We start from the raw sequence: 26211 nt of genomic DNA on the forward strand, positions 1-26211 counted from the left end.
TCGCGTGTTTTGCGGACAAATCGGAGCTCCGCGAGACAAACAATTCCAGGAATGTAGCGCATCGTGACGTCCCAAGGAGCGCGGAAGTCAACATCGCGTGTTTTATCTCCTGTACTTAGACTGAGGAGGACCACAAAAACATGAGTGAGTCATCTTTTTTCACACTTTGTGGACTGATAGAACCTCCAGAGTCCCAAATATAAGGATTTAAATGATTAAAAAGTCGATTTTGCATAATATGGGACCTTTAAAATACAAATCTGAAGTTCAGTCGCAGCCAGTTTTCTTCCTTGTATCACGTGCACTCATCCTAACTAATGTGTTACATATTTTAATTCAAGAAAATGAAGGGCACTTCCTGTATATATAGGGAACTTCCTGTTTAAATTCAGCCAAAATGTGAATGGTTGCCGTGGCCACGCGCTCTTAAATCTGCAAAAGAATGAAAAGAGATGCGTTCCGCTGTTTTCGGGTTCATGAGGTTATAAGTTACCAAACATTTATGGAATAATGTACTATAATATTTTAGTGTTTATGGATTTTACTCAATATTATAATGACTGTAGAAGATTTAACTGTATGAGTTTGGGTTGAACGGGGGACGTCGTCCACTCCACATGTGGAACTGAATGTGGCCTTGAAACAGGTTCACGTGCAGTCGTGGGCAGCAGCAGCAGCAGCAGCAGCAACAGCAGCAGCAGCAGCAGCAGCAGCAGCAGCAGCAGCAGCTCCTCGTGCCCCTGAGAGAAAATGACAAATCATTAGCTCTGGTTCACGAGTAAATGGACGGCCGCACTTTCAAGGCCCACATTTCCATTTCAATTTTCTGCTCAACAGAGTTGATGTATGTGGCGAATCACGTGCTAAGACCAGACTCTGCCACGGCGGCGGCCGTCGACTCTCCACACACTCCTGTTATTCACTGAGCACCTCTGCGACCTTGCGTGTGTGTGTGTGTGTGTGTGTGTGTGTGTGTGTGTGTGTGTGTGTGTGTGTGTGTGGTCCAGGTATTACTCATGTTGTGGGGACCTCAATCTGTTTACACAGTCACATTCCTTATGGGGACAAAACGTAACGTATATACTACATAGCATACGTTACTACATTTTCTGGTGAAGACATGTTTTTTAAAGTTAGGATGAGGTCAGGTTTGGATTAAGGTTAGGATTAGGCCTGTAGTAATTATGGCTAAGGTTTGAGTAAGTCGATGCCTCTGAAGCCATGGAAACCAGACTCTGTGTGTGTTTGTGTGTGTGTGCAAAAAAAACCAACCTAAAAAACAATCTTTGTGGGGACATTTTGACAACTTTAAAGGGCTTTTTCAGGGTTAAGACCTGGTTTTAGGTTAGGGTTATGGAACTCATTGCTGTGCTCAAACTCAGTGTGAGGAGTCGCCTCCTGGTGGCTCTTCAATATATTATTACTTCCTGCTTAGCTTCAACCAGTAAATAAAAGATTAAATCCACTTTTTATATACAGTATATGCATGTTTTTTGGGGGGAAATGCTTAGTTTTAGTTGAGCTTTTCTTCGTTTTAGTGTTGAAACCCAATAACGAATGTTATGTTTAGGCTCAAACGGACTTGATATGAACCCAAAAAGGCTGATGTATGACGTAAATGTACAAAGACGATGCTGCAATTCAGTTTCAGTCAGTTATGTTTTTTTTTTTCAACTCTTTATTTACAGAACGTTCTCTTGTGTGAGAATGGGATCATGAGAAACAAAACCTCTGTATTTCACAGAATACTGAGAAAGAGACGAACATATTGAGGTGAAGCAGGACGGACGGACTGCTACACATTCAGGTCTCGGGGGGGGGGGGGATCTGGACCTAATTCTAGCTGACACAGGGCGAGAGCTGGGGGTCACAGTGTGGACAGTCTCTTAGTCAGTCTGTCTCTTTGTTTTTAAACTGATCCTGATTGAGTGACGTCCTCGTTCCTCGTCCTCACTGGTATTTACTGACTCTGACACGATCACAACAACCAACAACACAAGACTTTAATCCTGTTGTGACTGGAGTCTCCAACACCAGCAAACAAGAAGACACTCCACTGAGGGAATTAATTGACTTAATATTCAGGCGGACGGTAATTGCTGAGTCTTACACTCTGGCTCGTACTGGTAATTTATTTTGAGGTAATTCTAAGTGTGTGTGTGTGTGTGTGTGTGTTGGACAGTGTCAAGGGGAGACGCTGATTGAGCTTATCTGTGAGCTCAGGCCTTCCTTTGTCAGAAGAGCTCCTTTCCGATGACGACTCTTTGAACTTGACAGAATAATTAAAAAAGAGAAGCAGGGAGAAAAAAAAGCTGACATTTGCATTTTGACCTTTTTGATTTTTACGTTTGGCCGAAATTGCCCTCACTTTCCTGCACAGCACATTATAATATCTGTGTGTGTGTGTGTGTGTATGTTTAACTGTGCGGCACACACACACACACACACACACACAGACACTGTGTGTTTATGATGGAGCGGGGATGAAAGAATAGATTTCAGGCAAATGACCTGGCCGTCTCTTCATTAAGGAGCTGTTTCCCAGTAAGCAGCCTCTATTTGAATTGCTAAATTGTCCAAGTCGTGCGCAAACAAGGACTAATGTCTGTGTGTCCTTGTCAAAGAGAGAGAGAGTCACCGCGGCCAAAGTCAAACTGCACACAGAGTGACTTTGTGAGTGTCTGAGCCTGTGTTTTCTGTTCTGTTTGTGTGATTCTTTGTCTTATGATTTGGATTATTATTAGTGTTATTATGCATTAGGGTTGTTATTATATATATGTATATATTATAGTTAATTAATTAATAGTTTATTTATATTATTTATTTCTGTTTATATATATAAATATATATATATGAGACAATAAAATATATATATATCTGTAAAATTATTTTATGAATTTATTTTTCTTTTATTTATTTATCTATTTCTGATATATATGTGTGAGAAAATAATATAGATCTGTAATATTATTTTGTTAACTTATCTTTCTTTTATTTATTTATTTATCTATTTCTGTTATATATATTTATATCAGAAAATAAAATATATGTATCTGTAATATTATTTTATTCATTTATTTTCCTTTTATTTTGTTATTTATTTATTATTTATCTATTCCTGTTATATATATGTGTGTATATACATATATATCAGAAAATAAAATATAATAAATATATACTATAATAAAAATCTCTCTTTTTTAATTTCATTTTCATGTATTTATTTATCTATTTCTGTTATATATATATATATATATATATATATATATATATATATATATATGTTATTTTCTGATATATATATATATATATATATCAGAAAATAAAATATATATATCTGTAATATTATTGTATTAATTTATGATGATCTTGTTGATTATTATTTTACTGTATGTTTCTCTTTACGTGATATGTCCCTTTAAGTAACCTTATTTAAATAAAATAAAATAATAATAATTAGTTAAAACAGGCGCTAAAGTTGGATTCAAAATGATTAAACAGGATAAAACGTACTTACATATCTTGAGTTTGTGAGCTGCAGAAATGTTGACAGGCAGAACTTATCGACGGAGAGAAGAAAAAAAGGCTGTTTATATTTTCATTTTTTTAATATTTCCCTTAAAACCTTTCAGTGAAATAGTTAAATAAGTTAAATCCTGTATTAAGCAGCGTCATTTACCATCACTCCAGTGTTTTAATACTCTGGATCGTGTGTGTCTGTCATTTTCTTTCACGTATTGATTCCACTGCTGCTGAGCTTAAACATGCTCACTTTTATGAACATGTCAATAAATGTTCCAGGTGATTTATTCACGTGATAAAGCTGAACTCAGCCTTTTTTTTTGTCATAATAGAAAACCTTATTTATATTTCTACGTTTAATTTCTTTCTAATATATCTTTAATTACGTCTCTTGAGCTACATTTACACATATTTAGTTTTTTTACATCTCATCCTATATTTGCACTTTGGCCAGTGTTTGTCTTAGGATGTGTGTTTTTAAATTGGATCCTAAGGGAAAAACTCTTCTTTTCTTTCTTTTTGTCTGCACTGCTGTTGTGTGTGCACAGCAAAATGACTATAAATCTAATCTGATTTAATGTTGGGAAAGTTTCCTCCAGTGAAGGCACACTGTAAAAAAAACAAAAACGGTAAAAGCACTGGCAGCAAAGTTTTCAAACGGATACTGTAAAATTACAGTCAATAACCGTATCACAGAACTACATACAATAGCTGTAAAAATACAGACAATTGTATGTAAAATTACGGTTTAATATGTAAAAATGGTCATTAAAAAAACATGATATTAACGTATTCTTACACTATGGTAAATTAACTGTAATTTTAAACATAAAACCTAAAATTACTGAAAATATCTGTAAATCTACTAACATTTCATTGTTTTATTGGAAAACAGTAAAAATGACAGAATATTTTTTTATAGTGCAGTAAACTGAAATGTGGATTTCCAGTTTTGCCATATTTCCTAACTGTTATAAACTACTATACATACATATATATATGTATATATATGTATATATATACATATATATATGTATATATAGTAGTTTATAACTACTATATATACATATATATATACACATGTATATATATACATATATGTATATATATATATACATATATGTATATATATATATACATATATGTATATATATATATAGAAAGTGTGTGTATCTGTGTAATAATCACATACTTTTCTAGTGTTTTACACGTCGAATGTGTTGGAATCTGTTATTTAAGACGACAATCTTGGTATTTATCTGTATGTACAAAATGTTTTACCCAATTTCCCACCTTTACTTTTGTATAATTTATGATTTTTCTATCAAGACATATCCACAAGACAGTGTTTTTGGAGGCATGAGAGGAGTATTTTGAAAATTCTCTTTCACTGAAATGGCACCACACTGAGACACATGGGGAATTATGCCAGGACTGGGATTAAGGGAAACTGCAGAGCTAAAAAAAAAAGAAACACGTTGGTTATAAACCATTAAAACCTGCAGCCGTTGTCGAGCGTTTGTCAGCAAATCCCCGACGAATCACACTGTGTCCGTGTGAAAGACAGATAACTGAAGAAACATGAGGGAAAAGAAAAGCAGGTGCACAATTCCTCCACTTGTCAGCACTGACTCTATAAAAGGGGGGAAAAAACACACACACACATAAAATAAAATAATGCAACGCAGGTATGAATAATTTAGACACTTGAAAAGTAATATTGAGGAATGAAAAGTTGCTGAGCTTTAAAATGTGTCTCTGTTTTCTGGAGCACTCAAACTTATTGGGTTTATACTGTGAGTGTTTGTTGAAAACAGACCTCCTGATTTATGTTTTTTTTTACCTCTACCATGTTTTCCTCGTTTGGCACAGGAACACTCTCAACAAACAGTTTTTTTTTTTTTAAAAACCGTTGTATTAATCCTTGCTTTGACAGCCAGAGACCTGCAGTACTTTAGTCAGAGAAGAAGAAGGGAAACAAGAAAACAGAGAGAGGGGGAAAAGCTTCAGAGACTCACTCTGTCACAGGTGTTTAATGAACTCGTGGTAAAAATAACATTTAAGTCTTCATATCATGTTTATAATTATATGTTTCTCTTCAACTGATGAAGTTTATGTGAGAGATTTATTCATTTGGACACGTGTATTATACTGCCACCTTGTGGCAGCAAACAATACTGACATTTGTGATATACAGTATTATCTTTTCAGTTTATCTTAGCAGTTTTTTCCCAATTACTGTGAAATTATTTCCTCATTGTTATTACATGGAAGGGGCTGGGGGTGGGGACTACGGTGGCTCGGAAGCCCAAATCTACGGAGGTCCGGACATGACATGGTCAAAAAAACTTTGTGGTCAATAGCCAATAGTATTTCATGGCCACAATTTACTATTTTGTGGCCACGAAATAGTATTTACATTTAATGTATTATTTTTATTAATTATTATTATTATTTTATTTTTAATATTTTTTGACCGTAACCCTCATGTTCGGGGCTCCGTACTAATCTTAAGTGCAGGATAATAAGCAAAGAAAAAGCAATATTGACATTGTGTTGTCATTGACTTTTGTAGTCTTTTCATTTGTTTTTGTTTTCTTATTTGTACAGTGTTCTTTAATGGAGTCCATTGAACTCTTATGCACCCAGATTGTCTGAGGGAACTATATAATATAAATATACAATAGGATAAATCATCTGTTTAAATGAATATTTTCCTTAATTCTTAAAAAGAAAAATTTAATATAACGTCTGTTTCCCTTGTTTCTGCTCAAGTTTAACTAAAAATCAAAAACTGACATGTTTAACCTTCTATACCCACAGAATTCCAGCAGCACCATTACTTTAGTGTAAAAAAGAACAATTGTACGTTACACTTGTGGCAGTTTTTTGTTTTATTCATCTTTGAACAGCAGCTTTGAACAGCAGGTAAACATAGAGCAGACAGGAGTCAGACTGAGCTCGGCCTCAGAGTTCATCGTGCAGCAGGATTTTAGCTTTCTTCATGTTCTCGGCCACTGTTGAAACAGACGGGACAAAAATAATGTGAATAAAGGCCACTGATGTCGTTCTGTAATGGAGTGGCTTTAAAGTGAAGGCTGTGCAGGCTGCAGGCGCTGCTGTTTCCACTTCAGGGTTTCTCAGCTACACTTTTTGACATCTCTGTGAAAAGGTTTTGTTTTGATTGTGTTGTGTTGGTCCAAACTGAATGGTGATACAAACATCTTGAACTTTTTGTTTTTTTCCCTGTCTGGGAGGCTGGAGGACCTTTGTGTTATGATGTTAACATGTTTGTCTGTTTCAAACCATAATATTCTGAAGAAATACACATTTGTTTTTGTTTAAAATAATGTGGAAAAATCATCTCAACCTCCCAAACTATAGTGGTAGTTTTTGAACCCATGGATGCAGCTGAAAATGAAATAAATAATCTGTACACGTGAACTATTCTATTCTCTCATATAAATAACATTTGTTTCAAAATAGCCGGAAAGGAATTTGGTGTTTTCAGTAAAAGTGTTTTTTTTTGTCAAATTGTGTACGACATACTTTTTTATTACTTTTTTTTTAAATTTTGGACAACTTTTTTTGTCAAATTTTGTCCAAAATACTATTTATTACTTTTTTTTGTCAAATTTTGGAGAAACATTTTTTTTTTCTTTTTTTGTCAAATTTTGGACGACATACTTTTTTTTTTTTTTTGGACACAACTTTCTTTGTCAAATTTTGTCCAAAATACTTTTTATTACTTTTTTTGTCAAATTTTGGAAAAAAATTTTTTTTTAACTTTTTTGTCAAATTTTGGACGACATAGTTTTTTATGACTTTTTTCAAATTTTGTACAAAAAAAATATTTTTTACTTTTTATAAAATTTTGGACGACATACCCTATTACATTTTTTGGTAAAATTTTGGACGATACACTTTTTATGATTTTTTTTTTTCAAATTTTGAACAAAAAAATTAGAATACTTTTTTTTGGTATTCTGTCAAAAAAAAATTTAATGACTTTTTTGTCAAATTTTGGACGACATACCGTGGTATGATTTTTTAGTCACATTTTGGATGACAAACTTTTTAATGACTTCTTTTTCAAATTTTGGCCAACATTTTTTTGTTTTATTATTTGTCAGATTTATCATGCTATAGCATGACTTTTTGGTCAAATTTTGGATGACATGCTATTGGATTTCACTCTACGACAGGTGCAGAGAGTAGAATCACTCACATAATTCCATGTCACCAGGCTCGTACGTGTAGAGGTGGTTACTGTACCGTCCTGTGACGTCATTGCGCACAGACAAGGATGGATCTGTGTGGACACACACACACACACACACACACACACACACACACGCACACATACACACACACACACACACACACACACACACACACACACACACACACACACACACACACACACACACACACACACACACACACACACTTGTAAATTAAATGTAGGAGAGCAACAGATAAATGAAATGTGGTGATTTCCAAGCATATTTACCAACAAAGAGAATTCTAGGAACATAGAAACCATCAGGTGCCATATTTGGGTCCACTGTCTCCTCCTGTGATGAAAAAAAGTCTAAGTTTAGTGATAATTATTGATCATAACTACTTTGCTTATCACTTTGGAATGAATTATGTTCATTTTATATGTAATCTGCAATGAAAATAAGCTCCTTTATCTGTATTTACCACCACATTCAGCATGATGAAATCCTCTTTGGCCATTTTCTGGACCGACTTGTCGGCAACAAATGCTTTCTTCAGTTCTGCCGAGATAATTTCATTTAGTTTCACATACATTTCTTATCAGGTTATTTTTCATTATAAAAAGCAGAATCATTTCTATTTTCAATAGACAAGAGTAATAATCAGTGAACTCAGGCATCAAATATTCAGATTTTTTTTCTTGTTTTGCCAAATGTCAAAAGTAAAAGCCAGAGCTGCTCCACACACAGGAGGTTAAGAGGTTAAGAAACAGGCGGAGATTTACACTGAGCTTATTCTCTATTCCCGCAGACGAGCTGGGTGATTCATGTGTACATTCACTTCCTGTTTGGCAGGTATTAAAGCTGCTTCTTTTTTTTTTTTTTTTTTCTCTCCATGAAACCAATAACAATAAATCTGGATTAAAAGACTATAGTAGACGACTGTTACTGTATTGAAGCAGAGTTAGTGCAGTACCTTGACTGTGTGGACAGTCTTCTAGGTGATGAATGACCATGAGCGGCTTCTTACTGCGAGAACAAAACCACACACAAACAAGTGCACACACATTCCTCAGTACAATAATGGGTGTGTGTGGGGGTGTTGAACAACGAAATGCCTTCAAAACTAAAGCAACATGTCAGGTTTTACAAAGTTGACCAAAATGACGATTAAAGAAAAGAAAAATATATGTGTATTTAAAAAGAAATAAAAAAAAACAGTGAGCCATGTAATCATCATTATAGATGCATGAGTAGGACAAGTAGGATGGAAATATACACAGAATGCATCATATATATATATATATATACATTAATGATTGTCCTTTGCTTGCTCTCTGTGGTTTCAATCATGTTTAAGGCCAAAAACTCATATCCTGACATAATAAAGGACCATATCACGGTGCATCTGTTACCTGCTCACAGCCTTTGACAGACCCTCTTCATAATTTGCGACCCAGCTAATAGAACTGCCCCATCCTGCAGGGAAAATCAAGGGAAAATGCTCTCATTAAACGAGTCCTGAGTGCATTTTTTTTAACGTTCATTTATCCCCGCGTCTCATTTGACCCCCCAAAATCAGACGTTTTAACTACCTCTCGACGGGGGCTTCTCTTTCTTTTTTTTCTGCTCCGAGCCACCGGCACAGACGCCAAAGAGCAAAGCGAGCAAGACCCAGCGAAGCATCACTTCCTGTCCCTTCGGAAAGAACTGTGGCGACACATTGAGACGAGACACAAGTGAAAATACAGTGAAGACATCATGGTTTCTTTGTACAACCGTCTCGCTTAGAGAGCACCTGACTGACCGAGCAAGCTCGACCACAATCTATTAACATCAGAGAGGCACAAATTATACAGTGTACGCACAATCATTGATCACTGTCAGTCACGTTAACTTTAGAATGAAAATACAAAGCAAGGCTTCTTTTTTTTCTTGTGTATTATTAGTCCTGTATGTACACCATCGCTGTATAACTTTCAGAAAAAAAACATTGTTAAAATCATTGAAAAAAGGATAATAATCCACATTTTCTGCAACAAGCCTTTAACTCGGGTGAGTATAAAGATAATTTTCCTTCAATTCTGTCACAAATCCACACATAAATGTCATAGATGTCGGTGTCTTACCTTGACAGCAGCGAGGAGCAACAAGTGTGTCTGCACTCAGTCTGTCGATATGCACTCTCTTTTTGTCTGCTGCATTTTTCACTTCAACTGACCAAACAGGTAAATCAAAGTCACATGCTTTAAATAGAGAAAACTCACGCACTCACCTGAAACCACATAACCCACACACACACACGGGCAGTCCCACAGACTGATGGAGGCTAAAGCTGGATATCATGGAACACAAAGCTTTTTCTGTAAGAAAACAAATAATGACAACATTAACACAACTACAGTGGCCATTGTAATACCAGAAAGAATGTAAGTCCTCCTTCTTCAACTTCCTTCTTTATTTATTTATTTATTTATTTATTTATTTATTTATAAGCATCTGGTTAAAGTGGGCTAAGCTGTGGTCCACATTTACACACTTCTAAACTGCTGTGGAAACAAGTTTTATTTTAAAGTGAATATACACTGCATATTTAGATGGAGCGTGATCATTTTCTCTTTGTTGGTGAAATGTTACATATTCATTTATTATTATTATTTTGTTATTTGTTTCATTTTTCCCATCAAAAACCCCAGATCCACTCCGATCACATACCCTGGTATATACAGTAGATATCAGTGTTTATGATTTTTGTGAAGTACCACCAGATTAAGCTCCTGTACCACTGGTGGTACACGCACCACAGATTGAGACCCACTTACTTACCTGCCCACTACACTCTTGTTGCAGATTGTTAGCTGTTGCTATGGACACGGGCAGCTCTTAGCAACCGTAAGCCCTTTGCGCATGCGCAGTCCTCAGTAATGATGCACTGTGGGATAGCATAATGTCGACATAGCAACCAGGCGACAGAGCCACCAACCTACTTTTATCCGTCCCCGTTTCGGGTTAGTTTTGCTGGGTTTTTTCCTGAGTTTAAACCGCTTGGCTTTGCCCTCGACTGGTGTCATGAACGCGGCGGTGGTGAAAAAGACCCAGGACACGCTGGGCAAAGTGATAAGGAAACCGCCGCTGACGGACAAACTGCTAAACAAGCCTCCGTTTCGCTACCTCCACGACATCTTCAGTGAGGTGAGGCTTAATGTAGTGTTCGTGTTCTACGTTAAGCTGCTGTTGTGTGTTTGTTTCGACGGCACCTGGAGTCCCCTTAGCTTGTATTTATGCATAAGGCCACACCGACGACAACTGCGTCTGATATCGTGGATAAGTTTGCTAGTTAGCATGCTAGCTAACACACAAACATTTCGTATTAAATAACTAAATCAAGTCAACTAACATCGCCGCAGCTTTGCTTCCGTCCCAAATTATACGTGTTAACACGAAACCTTTGACTAAGCAGCTAAATATTAGCTATATGCTTCATTACTAAACAAACTATGAAGAGCTAACACTTACTAGTAGCAATGCAGAGTTAAGTTGTCTGTCAAGTGAATTAGCCACTCTTGTTATATCACTTGTGCTTTGATCAATAAACCACATTCTTATCCACGGTGGTCAGTTAATATGTCTAAATAGTGAGTGACGAGCCTTTTTAAACATTTAATAACCTAGTTTGACTATCTGGAATTAGCATGGCAGATATCTGTGACGTCACTAGTTTGAATTAGCGGTGGGGAATCACAATACTGCATAATACACAATACATGAGCCACCGCGATACCAATAATGTCACGATACAACGATTCTGTGATAATCAATATATACTGCAAGACAATCATATAAGCCATACATCACGATAAATGTCTCACTGAAGAAAATAAAGTGTCTGTGAAAAGTTAAAAGTACAATATTTCTCTATTTATTCACAACATAGAGAACAAAGTGCATAAAGTCGTAACATTAATTGGGACACATAAGAAGTGCTTATACATTAGATGGTTATACAGAAGGTGTGAATACGTTTGTTATTTACAGACTTTAACTGTATTGCGAACAGACTTCTGACACGTTAAATTTCATTCAGAATAAAAATCTGTTTCATTTATCTGAGCAGACGTGCTATCTCGGTCACACACTTCACCAGTCTTAAATTTCACTGTAGGTTCATGCATATTTTATGAAGTTTGTTGACACTTGTGACCCCTTTTCCCTCATTATCAGTGTGTTTGAGTGCAAGATTGTGCTTTCTCAAAACTGCATTCTCACACTAGGTAATGAACTGCTCAGCTGTCAGGGCCAGGCTGTGTTTGTGTCTGTTAAATTGTTTAAAAGTTTGAAGGGACGTTTGAAAGTTAACCATCTAGTTCACCAACCAGCTGCCTAACAACGTATAATTTAGGTATTAAATAATTGATAATATTTCATTGATCTCATAATTGCATGGAACCTTTATTCCTCTACAATTCCAGGTCATCAGGGCCACTGGTTTTATGAAAGGCCTGTATGGAGAGAATGAGATGAAGTCAGATAATGTGAAGGTAAGTTGACTTCACTCAATCCAACTGGTTTTCTTCTTCCCTTCATTTAATGCAAATTTGTAAAAAGTCAAACGTAAATGGATTTAAAGTATGATATCATGGCATAACTGTTTAAGTCATAATTACTGGACTGTGATGCAAGGATGAGAACCAGAAAGAATTTAACCTTTTACCAAGTTTTACATTTCTGAAACACACAAAACAATGCAACAACTAAACAATTACATTGCATCATTTTTAGTTTGTTAATTATATGGTTTGAAATGTTGTTTTGAAAGCAATAAATTGTTTGGCCCCACAGTTTAACGTCCTAAGCAGCAGCTTTACTTGTTTTCTCGCCTGTCTTTCTTGAGTGAGCCTGAGGTTGTCTGTGTATAAATGAAACCTTACACGCCGTGTGAGTAACACGTACTGAGTGAGAAGATCTGGCAGGACATGACTGAAGGCCTGACAAGGTGTCAGTGCTGGTGTCCGAGAGTTGACCCCCATATTAATACTGAGAGCAAGGCGATAGCCATCAGAGAAATAAACGTAGTCTGTGTCCAGTCTTACAGCTGTCAGAGTATAATACCATAATTAAAGTCTTCTTTATATTTACTATTTAAAATGGTTTAGTCATGAACTGTCATGGGTGTTGAAGATGCAACATTTGTGCCTCTCTGAACTGCAGTTTCTTTTTTTGCAGTTCTTCAGCCCAAATAAAGTGCATAGCAGGATAGTTGATAATACCAATAGAACTAACTTGAATATACACATAAAATGCCGCTACATTTAAAGATTAATCTAAATGGAGACTGTGCTTGTTTTCTTTCCCGCCTGCACTTCAGAAATCCAGGCTTTGTGTTCCTTCATTTCTGCTGCCTCCCATTTTCCCACTAAAAGCTTAGCCACTATTACTGCATAATGTGTTTTGTTGTTGTTTTTTTTTCAAATGAACCCTTATGGTGTTAAGTACAACATGTAAACATGTAAGCTATGTAAAGTGTAGTATGATAGGAGTACATTTTGTTGAATTCTGCAAGGACATATATGTGTCTCAGGGGTTTAATTATTCTGAACTGTGTTGGAAAGTTACTCCTGTTGGAGTTCTTTTATTTTCACATATTTTGTATTTCCACATCTCCTGCCGCTCCTGTGCACTCTACTTGGCTATCATCACATCATCTAATATGTTTTCTAGGATAAGGATTCCAAGATAGCCTTCCTCCAGAAAGCCATAGATGTCGTAATGCTGGTGACTAGCGAGCCCTTGGCAGCGAAGCCGGCACGTATTGTGGCCGGCCAGGAGCCAGAGAAAACCAATGAGCTGCTGCAGGCCATCGCCAGGTGCTGCCTCAACAAGGTCTGTCAATTTGGAGGATTAAACACACACACACACACACACACACACACACGAACTGACTGTCAAATATCACATTTCAGTTTTCAAATTCATTTATTATCAATGATGTCTATGTCACGTTTGAGACATAATTATATGGTGTTGCATGCGGAGAAAACTTATGACAAGTTATTGCTCACATCATAACAACATGCTCTTGGTAAATCTGTCTGGCTCCTTCAGGGAGAACTTTGACATATTTAAATTGCACCCTGGAGATGAAGTGTAAACAGACGAGCTGGTGCCTGGGGGATAGCAGTTAGCAGTGCAGTGATATAATGCTATGTATAATGTAGACCATTCCTTGCAAGGCAAATGAAATCCTGTCAAATTTTCTACATCAAGACTTCACTGTCTTGAAGCAATTTTGTGACAATGGTAAGAAAAATGGTATTAGGAAGTAGTACTAGGTAGATAAGTAGTAGGTAATGAGAACTTAATACAAACATAATGCATTGAATATGCACTTGAATGAACATGCAAGTAAGTGAGCTTACGTAATAAGTATGTTTTTTGCTTTTTGTGTTTTTCTTTGTCATTTTAAACCAGATATCTGTGATTAATTATTTTTTAAATAATTGATATAATGGCTGGTTAAAAGTGAGTGTTTCTCCTCTAATTAATTTGTAGTTGTCCAGTGATGATGCAGTGAAGCGAGTACTTGCAGGAGAAAAGGTGGACATTAAGACCAAAGCCAGCACCTCCAGGTCCCAGGACAAGGAGAACAGGGAAGGACGTGAGCGTCATTTGGACAAAGAAGTAAGTCCATCAGCCTAGCCCATGTGTGGTGAGAAAATGTATTGTCCATATTGGCCTTAAAATTTGCAAGATGCAGTCTTGGGTTTTCCAAGCATGCGTCTGTAGCAAACATTACATCCTTATCCTCATACGATATAATATGTTATTATAGGAAAAGAAAAAGATAACGGAGCGCAGTGGAAGTCGTGACCAGAAGGACCCAGACCAGCCTAAAGAGCAGGAGAGCCAACACAGAGACAGAGAAAAAGAACACCAACGGGACAGGGAGCGCTCCGACAAACGCCACCGCAGTGAACAGGACCACGGCAAAGACCGCGACAAAGACAAGAGTCGAGACCGGGAAAGAGAGCGAGACAAAGGACGAGTCAAAGACAAGGCGAAGGACAGAGAGAGGGACCGAGAACGGGAAACTGACAAGGAGAAGGGAAAAGAGCGAGACAAGACAAAGGAGAGGGACTCCCGCAGAGATGTGGAAAGAGACAAGGAAAAACGAAGAGACAAAGAGCGAGAGAAAGACAGGGAGCGTCACAAAGAGGGGGACGAGAGGAACAAAAGTCTAGAGAATGGCAATAACAAGGTACGCAAAACTAACCTACATACGTTTTATATGTGAGCAACAAAAGACAACGTTTACATTTAATGTGCACTGTGTGTTTGTGGTCAGACCAGAGTATCAGAGGAACCAGAGCAAAAACCCAGCTCCCAGGAGCCCAGCACAACAGCCAAACCTGTCCCTGTAAGCTCCATTTACACTTAATATTTTGTCTGTCATTAGAACTGATTGATCTTCACAACTGCAATGATGGGGTGTCATTTATTCTCCAATGTTGTTGCTCTTATTCTTCTAAGGATCAAAAACCAACAGAAGAGGTATTTAACCCTGCAGAAAAGATCAATAGAAAATTAGGCTGGTAGACTTGCTGGTATTAGAAGGTGTTGGGGTGCTTGATTTAGAGCTTATAATGGGCTGTAGTTCATAGGACGTGAGGTCTTGTTCTTGTTTTATTCACTTTCTATTCAGTAAGTGTTACAAAGCATAATGTTGTGTTCTTTGCTGTGTTCAGCCTGCAGAAGCAGTTGAAAACCAGGTAAAAACCTCTTCTGTTTTAATAGCAAAGATGTCTTAATGACTTTTATTCTTTTAAGCATGATTACTGTTCCCTAATGGCACTATAGCAAACTTTATTAGACCTGACACAATACTTTAAGAAAACGATGGATGGTCATGCTTAGTATGACAAATATAAAAAGGCTTTCCTAGTCTTTTTTTTTATCTATTAGTTCTTTTGGTGCTTACTGTCCTCAAAGTGGTGTCTTTTCCCTGCTTCTCTGTTTCCTAGTCACTGCCCGACAGTCCAGCTAGAATACCTCGACCTTCATCTGCCAAAGGGCAGAGGCGGAGACCCAAAATTGGAGGCCAAGGTAATGCAACTCATTCTCCAGCCAGCCAGCCAGCACTCTACTTTAATTTCCTATACCATTATTACATTTGCTGTCTAATAAATCAGTGAGTAGTTCTCTGTGAGGATGTGATTCATTGATACAGTTGGCAGAAGCAATACATGTTGTAGTCTAATCATTTTAAGTAGAATTCACTTCAACGAGGCCTTTTCTTTGCTCTCAACAGATGAATCTGACAGTGAGGGAGGTGAGTGTCCTGCCTGCTGCAGTTGCAAACAAGGATGTTAAAATTGATTATAAAGATGTCTGAAAGGTTCAGTAAAAGTTAGTAAAAGTTTAAATTGATTGTGTTTTGTGCTTGAGTGGTTGTACGCAAGATAACCCAGCAGGTTCTCTCTCAACAAAGAATAAGGAAATGCCAGATTCAGATTTTAAACTGACACCACAACAAGGAAAACAAAAGTATAACAGATGTGTTACAAAATTAAGTGAGTCCTTTTGAGGTTATTTATTCATTCTTTCTGGTGACAATACATCAGGCAACCTGTATGTTGCACAACACCTGAGTTAAAGAGCAGTTTGTTGCATTTGATTGAAAGCTCCAAACCGGTTTAGCCTTTGGTGTGTTCTAAAAATGAATGTGATTCTGTTGAACCAGTAAACACACCCAAGAGTCTTATTGTTACATGATATGCAGAACACAACTGTACGTCACTGCATTTGTGTAAAAACAGGTGTAAAGGTGTCTTAGGTAAACATTTAAAGCATCTGAAAGATTGCAGGAACAGATTATAGTATTAGTGTTAGAGTATTAGTACATAGACTGTTTTTGTAGTAACTTTGTAGTAACTAGAACTCTCTGTTATCCTTTCACAGATGGAGATGCACCGTTGGCAGACGTTTCAGGCTTCTCCGTGCCGTCCGACATGGCTTCTAGGTCTGTAACACCAACACTGTCATTCACCTACCAAACACTTTGCTGAGGTTGTCACAACGGGTGTACAGAGCAGGAGTATGGAAGGCCCGAATATAGAAACAGAGAAGTGGTGAGAGAGCCAGACATCAGTGCTTTGCAGAGGGGACTAAAGAGGAAAATGGGACCAGGTTTGTTGGTGGACACATAAGATCTGGGAATAGGAGACAAGTCTGAAGACATCTGGACACAGAATGTCCAAAGTAACTTTGACACGTTTATCTGTCAAAGTGACCATTACCTTGACAATGTTCATTGTCAACACTGCACAGTACAAATCGGATTGCTGGACCTTTTTTGAAGTGATGCTAATTTTTCTACTCTCTTAGTTCATTCCCGGCTCCCAGAGTTTATTTACGTTGTAATTTTTGTGTCGCTTTTTTATTTATTTATAATCGCTGTAGTTTTGTTCCTGAAACGACTCCAGAATCAGTTACGGCAAATCTTGAAGCCTGAATTTGGATAATTGTGAGTGTGCTGTTCTTTAACCGACTAATTGGCCAAAATTGCTTGGGAAGCTGTGTTGTTCTAGCGTTACTGTTTTCAATACTGTGAGCGTTTGTTGTTCCAAGCGACGCTTATTATCCCAAAATCGGACTGACTCGGTACAAAGTCGACATGTGGCAAATCTCACAGCGCTGTTAACAGAGAATTAGCCTCTGGACTGCCTCGAAAGAGACGTGAAGGAAACAAAAAAATGATTATGTGCGAACATGTTTAATTAGGCAATTTAAATGGATTGATTGAAATAACACATGCAATCCCCCTCCTGTGCGTATGTGTGTGTGTATGCAGCAACAGACGAATGGCACGACCCAGCAGCGCTCGTCCTGCACCTCCTCGAGTCAAGAGACAGGAGAGTTACACTGACGGGACAACAGCGGAGAGGTGAACTCACCACACACACGTACTAATGTCAAATGAATACAATGCATACAGTGAATACATTCAGAGTCTTCATTAACAGTACATGATTACAGCAACGTCTAACCAGTCAAGCCAGCAGTGCCCTAAATATAGAACATACAGTAATACTTCTTCTGTTTACACAAGCTCTTTCTCTTTCTTCAGATTGTCGAGTGCCAAGCCGCCAGCACCTGTTATCATAGATGGGAAGAAGCTGTCAGAGGATGAAGATGAGCAGTTTCTCGTGGAGGAGGCTGCAGCTCCTCCCTCGGAAGCTCCTGAGATGGAAATGGTGAGTGGTTTGAACAGCAGTTAAGGGGGAAACATAATTTTTGGGATAGTAATCTAACTTCTGTTCCATTACAGGATCCTACACGAGAGCTAGACGGCGAAGAGAAACATGGTGCGTTTCTTTTTTAGTTTCTTAGGAGCCTGGTGAATTATCTTGTACTCTGTGGTTTGATGATTTCTCATCTCTCCGTCCTCTTGTTTGTCTCACTGTAGGTGGTCTGGTGAAAAAGATCCTTGAGACCAAGAAAGACTATGAACTGTCACCGTCCTCCCCCAAATCCAAACAGCAGGTATGTACAGTTATAGTTGTGGTTCTTTTCCAAATCCAGTAGAGGGCAGTATCAGCCTAATACTGTTTCAGTGTATTGAGACCCTCATGTTAATCCTCTCCATCAGGTCTACCATCTATTATGTCTAGTGTGTAAAAGATTGCCAGTGTAAGCATTTTGACCCCATTCTGCCCTCTGAAACAATGGTTATTATCAAAAGAGAGATATAAACAAATGGAGTGTGGAGTAGCACGGCCGTGCAACCACGAACATATTCCTCTTCACTGAATCTGAAGGGTTGATCACCAGACAAGTATGGGCTGTAACAGACCACACACACACACACACACACACACACACACACACACACACACACACACACACACACACACACACACGCACACACACACACACACACACACACACACACACACACACACACACACTGACACACAAACTGATACACACATCAAGATGTCTGGTGCAAAATGAGCTTATTTCCTGGGTTTGATCAATGTGGATATGTTTTGAGACGTCTCTGTTGTACAGCTTGAGAATATCTGGGAACAAAGTTTCACAGCTATCTGGTAATCTGTTCCCTCTTATGCTATACATGTGGATTACAGCAAACAGAAGCTGTGTATGTTTCTCTAAAATGATAAATTATAGATAGGGACAGTCTTTCTGGAATGCCTGTCAGCTCCTTTTTTGAGCGAGTCTTCATCCTGGATATGACAGTGTAGATTATGCTCACATTTCTGGGATGAAGTGAGTCATAATGTCAGTTTTTTCTGTTGATGTAAGTGAGATTATATATATTTTTGACACTGAAACCTGATTTTGGAGTACATGCTGCATTATGGTTTATATTTATCATTTGGTGGTTGCAGTAATAGTAGTTGATATTTTGATGACGTCTCACATGGTAATGCTTGATTGTGTTTTAAATCCACGACCTGAATATGGAACCAGAATTAGACTTAAAAACACTTTGGCAAATTTAAATCACAACTGTGATATCTGTCCAAAAAATGCAATTCCTTAGCCCTATAGTAAGAAGTGGATGAGTAAGATTGTGCTAGTCATTGTTGTCATCAACCTGCCCCCAGCAGCAATGGAGTCGCCCATTCTTCCTCTGTGTTTAATGGCAGTTGTCATCCACAACGTTGCATTACTCCCTCCTCTCTCCAATCCTGCCTCCTCTTATCGTCACTGTCCCTTCAATACCCATCAAATCTGATGTGTATTGATTCGGGATGAAACAATGTGCCTGTGAACATCGCATCAGACTGCTCTTCTTCAAGGCGACACATTGCAGCTGCTCTTTTATTCCCTACTGTCAGCGTATTTATTAGCCCGAGAGAGAGAGAGAGAGAGAGCTGCTGTGCTTTTTTATCGTTATTTAGAGTGTGAGTCAGTGTGAAACTGACAGTTTGGTCTGTAGTCTATGGCGTGAGGTGGTGTACACCGACTGTCTGCTTTGGGTGGTCCTCTCCACCGAAGCATGCTCTCCCTGCGTCCCTTCATAGCTGACCACCCTGACTCTAATGGATGCACTGTTTTTGGAGCGTCGCTCATGCACAAAAGGCCCCTGATCTGACACCATCCGTCATAGCTCACACACCTGACATTGTCTCAGTAACCCGAAATAGCCTGACAGGAATTTTTTTCAAGCCTTGCATTTAACTTGGCTTTACATATGATAAATATAGCATATTATACCAACTTTATAAAAAAAAAAAGAGAATTAAAGGCACATACACAAGCAAAACATCCAAAATAGCCGAGTTCGTCTTTATGTAACATGAGCAGAGCCTTGTAGAGTTTATCCCAATTTTCTTAATGCCCCCTCCTCAATTTTCCGCGGTTACAAACCTTCGTTTCAGTATATCCTGTATGGTCTGCAGGGGCAGCTTAGAGCAGGTATGTCTGCACACAGGGACCGGTCCAGTCTAACCCTCCCGTCATTACTGGCCTTGCCTCGTCAGCTGTATAAAGAGCTATAATGACTTCCTTCCTGACATGAAAGGGTGGTAGAGGTCAGCTTAATGGACTCGTCTTTTTTTTCTACGTGTAATCACGGTAAAATACGCAGGGGCAAAAAATGTAAATATTGAGCTTCCTCATTCTGTGTGGTATGACAGGTTTGAAATTTCAGCTGCCGCAATAAAAAAAAAAAATTGAAACGCTCATGTTTATCAAAACACGGCTTCAAAATCACGTTCATTTTGTGTATTTTATGGAAATCCAGCCCCTAGTTATTTCCTTTGTAATTTCTGTGCTTTGTTATTCATATTCCTGACAGATGTAAATAGAGGGAATACTTGCACAATGGAATGATTGTGTTTTGCCCTGTCCTGCTGCCACTGTGTGTGTGTGTGTGTGTGTGTGTGTGTGTGAGTCTGAGGTCTTTGCTGTATATTTATGGGAATGACCTTTCTTCTGACCCCCTCGGCAGCATTGTATATTATTTTAAGATACTTCTCTTTTTATTTAGATGGAATCTACCCCTAGCAGCAGCTGCGTTTTCCTAAGAATTTTGTGTACTCACCCCTCTCCACCCCTTTCTTTACCCCCATCAAATTAGCCTTGATGAAGGTTTGTAATGTATAAATAAACCTTGTGGCGTACAAATGGATGGCTGTCGAGTGAGAGGCATGGAGGAGAAGGGCCAGAATACTCTCTGCAGAATTGTCAAGAAAATAAATACTCCTCTCTGCAGACCTCTGTGTCTTCATAAACATCCAGCAATATTTTTTTTGTGTGTGTGTGGAAACATAAGGAAATGACCCTGTGGCATTCCATTAGTCATATTACTTTGGTAGAGGTCACATTGACTTGTTAGGAATTTCGGTTTATGAGAAGAACCTACCTGAAGCAGCCATCATATTTTAATCGCGTTATTTTCAACACCTTAAAATCTAAATGTCTTTGCTTGTGCGTGTCTTTGAATGTAAAACTGAATTTTTTATTTGGTTAGTTACTAAAGCCATTGATCCCTTAGGGATTCTTCCTCTCAGTTCACCCCCGTAGACCAGGGTGGAGATCTCGGTTGTCTCCCCAAGGAGCTACAGTGACCTTACAACAACATCCTGTAACCTCACAGGCCTGTCCGCCTTTCTCCTCACCTCACTGACTCCAAGCTATTTTTATGATCTAGCAAGACTTTTGAATGGTCTTCAATGAAAAAAAAGACATGGCTAGGAAGCCCATAAATAATGCATTTCTTATTCAATGCTTCACTTCCTGGTTTGCATCTCAGATTTGCTGTAAAAATCATCAGAGTGTGTGTGTGTGTCAGTGTCTTCAAACGGGTGTTTGCAGCCAGTAGAATGTTTCCCAGAAGCTTTAAAATTGTTATGATGTGCTCTTCAATGATCTGTTACTTTGGGGAAAAAAAGTATTTTTCCACACTGTAGCAGGTGGTGATGTGAGAGGAATTCACTTGCGTTAAAGATCATAAAGAACTGACGTTTGTGCACAAGTTGAACCTTAACACGCAGGTTCTTCTCGATCGTGGGCACGTTCGCACAAAATCGTCCTCTTATTCCAACCAAAATGAAGCGGATAAATTAAGAAATAATGAGGCCGTTTGTCTTTAATGGAAGCTTATTTCTCACCGCTACTCAACTCGCGTGTCAATCTTTTGTTTACCTAGTTAATGATACCCTCAAGGTTGCTCCGCCGCTGAGGAGATCCTGTGCTGTCAAGCCATTTTTCTTGTCAGAGGTTACTTTGAAGAATGTTTTTCTCTTCACCCCAGAAAGCACATTTCTGCACGTATTTCCTAATTAAGCTGATGTAGCGTGTGGTGAATTTCACATTGTAATGTACCTTCTTTTGAAGGCGCTCCAAGCACTGATTTAAAGTAAATCTCAGGACTTTTTTTTTACCTTGCATCAACAAAGTAAATGCTGATAAAATCATGTATTTTCCCCAAGATTCCAACATCTCGGTTTACAAGGTAAAACTCTGCTGATGAAACACCAGACTAATCTACCTCCTACTGCTCCACCTGCCCCCTTTCTAGCATCAGCCAGAGGCTCTGTCTTGTCCTTTGCCTGGAGCTTTCATCATGTCTGAGATAATGGGAAAACCTGCTCCCCGTCCTCCTCCCTCACCTCCTGCTCCTCTGTGGTCACCACGTCTAAATATTGTTCTGTGATCTGGGTGAGAAAAAGGAAAACTAGGAGCACACAGGTCTCGTATAGACCCCTGACAGGGACCTCCATAAAGCGGTGATTTATATCCACCTGGACAGAGTGCACACGAACCTGGGGTCATGTTTTTCACGCCAAGTTTTTTTTTTATTATTTTATTTTCCAACAGAGAAAGGGAGAAGGGGAGGGCGAGGCAGTGAGAGGACAGCAAATAGAACGAAGCCACGGGTCCTGTCTAGGCTGCGCTGAGCAAACCGCAGCGAGGGCAGGCCGAATGAGCCGTAGAGTGTTTGTCTAGCTGCAGGGTTCACAGCGCCCAGTGGAAAGCCACCCACCTTGTAGAGGGACCGCTGAGCCCGAGGCTTTTCAAGCCTCGCACACTTTGCGCCGCCACAAACGGGCAAAAAAAGAGCGAGGTTTGTCAGGAAAGTTTGTACTCACTTCCTGAAAAAAAACACGATCGCAAACAATGTAATCCAATGTGGTCCATTAGAGTCAAGCAAACCTTTTTTATCAAAAATTGTAATTACGGAGCTGCTTGGTTTGTTTTAAGAGGCAGATGATGAGGGAAATATTACAGCCAATGGCTGCGTGACAGACTGTGTGCACACGCTGTCGCACGTCTGATTTTCTGCTGCCTCGCGAGGGGCAGGTGCTGCCATCGGTGGAGCCAAAAACGGCACGAAAGACGGGAACTTGAAAGGACGAATAAGTGTAGCGGTTGTTACTCAATACTGTAATAAAATAACCCCACTGCCACAGACTGTTACTAAAATAAACAAGACTTAAAGACCAGAGAGAGTGTGCGGGGTGGAGGCTGTGCATGTGTGTGTCCACTATATGCTTCACCTGATCCTGTGCTTGGTGTTTGTGTGTGTGTGTGGCTTCAGGGTTGCAGAGTGCTTTCACTTTACACACACACACACACACACACAGCCTTCGCGAAGCCCAGCTGAGCAAACATCCTCGGGTTTGAGGTCCTCCCCTGATACCTTCCCCTTCCTTGCACCATCAAGAGACTTTGAGTGTAACGGGGATATAGCAGCCTAACCCCACCCCCCCAGCCCTGCCACCCCTAACCGCACACCGTACACTGGAAGCCTTCACCAGCCCCGCCAACCAGTCGACCCCCCCCCCCCCCCTCCCCCCCTCCATAACGACATTGGCCAACACAATTCAACCACACGTTTGATCTTTATATATACGTCTAGGTTGGTAGAATTCCTGGCCAACATATTTAGCCTTGAAATCCTAAACCACTAAACACAGCCTTGCTGCAAGTCGTTGGCAAAGGTGGGATTCCTAAAGAGGGTTTATTATGTTTTGGTCGAGGGACACACAAGTGATTTTTGTGTGTTTCGTTTAAGTGAGATTATACGTGAACCTTTAAGTTTCTTTCTTTCTTTCTTTGCCAAGCAAGTTAATCAAAGTTCCCATGTCCGTAACTCAAAGGGTTGCATATTTTTTGTGATTGTCTATCTTTCTTCTCGCAGAAATGGGTGTCTGAAGCGGCGAGGAAGGAGGAGCGGGACATCGTGATCAGGGACATCGAGCGCGTACGCTCATCCATCCAGACGGTGTGCCGCAACTCCCTGCCGTTGGGTAAGATCATGGACTACTTCCAGGAGGACAGGGACGCCATGCAGGCCGAGTGGTACACATGGCAACAGGAGAACAAAGAGCTCGCGCAGGCCTTGCTGGAGGAGCAGAGGTGAGTTGGCACGTAATATGTGACATATGGTGTTATTCAATATAGTTTTTATACTATGTTTTTATACCAGGATCAGGACTTTTTCATACTTCCAGTATGTAACAGTTAGTAGGGTTTTATGACGAGATCAGACTACACAAATTCGGGCTGATTTTCAAGTGATTTTGGTCGTGACATTATGAACGATTATGAACGTTAGGAACCATGAACGGACGTGTATTGCAACGGACGTCCGGGAGAAGTCGAGCATGTTAGAATTTTCAACAAATTTCCGACATCTCCTTTTTGTCCTCCTCGGCGTTGACCAATGGGAGAAGATTTGGCTCTTTGACGTCTCCGTGAGGGACCATCACGACAAAGTTAAAAACCAGAAAATGTTGGCGGGAAGTAGCGGTGGCAGTCCAATGAGTAATGCACCGCCAACTCCTTGCCCCGCCTCCCGGATGACCTATGAACTCCCGTAGTGTTGTGAGAAAGACAGAAGAGATGTGTGTGTGTGTACTCTGATCCCAGCATTTCTGGCAGAAACTGAATATACTGCAAATAAGTACCTCTGTATAAGTGTATAATTGTTGTATAAAAGCTTCCACAGCAAACCCAAAAGTGCTTGTTTTTGGTAAAAAGGGCAACATTTCTTGTTTGTGAGAGCCACCGTAGTTTGTTCCAGTCTTCGGTTTCACCATTAGATACCATGAATTTGGTCTAGAATGATGTCTTATCATCAGCTTAGTTCCAAACTCATTTTCAGCCAATCGATTCATTATCTCTTCTTTGTTCTTGCTGCAGAGCCACAGACCTGGCTCTGGACCCTCTCAAGTCAGAACTGGCCGAGCTGGAGCAGCAGATCAAGGACCAGCAGGACAAGATCTGTGCCGTAAGATTCAACATCCTGAAGAATGAAGAGAAGATCCAGAAGATGGTAACGGGAATCAACTCTTTCAAAACCTGAAGAGGTCCAAAGAAAAACACTTTTTTTTATGAATGCACTGAAGTCTATTGTAGTCGTGAACAGGTTGTCCTAGAGAGGTCGTGAGGGATGAGACCAAACAGGAAGTTAGACTTAGACCGATGACTATATGGCTAAATTAAACTGATCTTCCTGCTCTGCACACCACCCTCACCCAAACTGTTCCTCCTCGTCTGTAACGGTGCCTTTGTGGAATGAGCCATTGCTCCTCAGCTCATGGGAGTTGGACCAAATTGTTTGCATTTGATGCTTGATGTTGCCACACGTTCACATATTATGATTAGGTGTTCATCAGGTTTTCAAAATGGACTTCCACATTTTAAATAATAATAATGAACAAAAAAAAGAAGAAGAGTTTCTAGCAGAACGGAGAAACTTCTCCCCGCTTGAGTGAGGAACGTGTCGTTTCCTTAGAGTTGTAAGCACATGCTTGTGTTCTGGTTCCTCCGTCGTTTTCAGTTACGGTGCAATGTGATTCTAGCACTACGAGATTTAAATGTAATTGTTGCACATTCAGCTGGTTGAAAACAGGAGCCCAGTTGTGTTTTTTATATATATGGAGGCTTCAGAGGGACCGAGCTGACGGATATGATTGTCGAATGACTGTGTTTGATTGTTGTCCAGGGAACTTTTTCAGCTTATAATGATCTTTGTCTTTTCCCCACTTACTTAAAGGGAGGCTTTAGATTCTCAACAACAACTTTATCCCATGTCTTAAAAACAAAAACAATGCTCATCTATGGTTTAATGCATCCATGCTTCCATGTTTGAGGCACTGTGGCACTTTGATAAGTGAAATAAAAGGAGGAACTTTTGAATTATTTTATTTTATGTGAAAGCTTTTGGCAGCAAAGCAGTGTTACACCATTTGTACTTATTCCTTTTTTCTCCTGTAAAACATTTCAAAAGTCACAATAACTAATTCACACACGGGGACAAAAATTGTCTTTGAGGGACATCTGGATTATTTGTACTATAGGTTTTTGCCAAACTCATCTTTTTAGCCGATATAGAAACCCATCAGAAGCAATAACGTACGTATAGGCTGATATTTGCAGTAAGAGATTGAGACTGAATGTAACCATAGTTTTCCACGTGTGAGTGTAACAC

At 39.2% G+C, this 26211-nt stretch overlaps 2 protein-coding genes across 2 annotated transcripts; one reads left to right on the top strand and one right to left on the bottom strand.

Moving 5' to 3' along the window:
* Positions 1 to 6403: 6403 nt before the first annotated feature.
* Positions 6404 to 9893, bottom strand: agr1 (anterior gradient 1). The gene is made up of 8 exons (XM_083909002.1): positions 9875 to 9893; positions 9341 to 9455; positions 9161 to 9224; positions 8722 to 8774; positions 8230 to 8306; positions 8036 to 8099; positions 7751 to 7834; positions 6404 to 6539 (listed from the first exon to the last, which is right to left on the bottom strand). The coding sequence occupies exons 2-8, from the start codon at positions 9429 to 9431 to the stop codon at positions 6490 to 6492; spliced, it is 483 nt and encodes a 160-aa protein (XP_083765128.1). The 5' UTR covers positions 9432 to 9455; positions 9875 to 9893; the 3' UTR covers positions 6404 to 6489.
* Positions 9894 to 10755: 862 nt separating this feature from the next.
* traf3ip1 (TNF receptor-associated factor 3 interacting protein 1) lies at positions 10756 to 25788 on the top strand. Its single transcript, XM_083908982.1, has 16 exons — positions 10756 to 10937; positions 12215 to 12283; positions 13464 to 13625; positions 14295 to 14423; positions 14575 to 15000; positions 15088 to 15159; positions 15488 to 15511; positions 15764 to 15845; positions 16051 to 16071; positions 16701 to 16761; positions 17593 to 17685; positions 17869 to 17995; positions 18070 to 18106; positions 18208 to 18284; positions 23917 to 24134; positions 24921 to 25788. Exons 1-16 carry the CDS (start codon positions 10815 to 10817, stop codon positions 25081 to 25083), a joined length of 1884 nt encoding a protein of 627 aa, XP_083765108.1. The 5' UTR covers positions 10756 to 10814; the 3' UTR covers positions 25084 to 25788.
* Positions 25789 to 26211: the final 423 nt, after the last annotated feature.

Source organism: Microchirus variegatus (genome assembly GCF_963457635.1).
Source record: "Microchirus variegatus genome assembly, chromosome: 22".
In the NCBI taxonomy this organism is placed as follows: Eukaryota; Metazoa; Chordata; class Actinopteri; order Pleuronectiformes; family Soleidae; genus Microchirus; species Microchirus variegatus.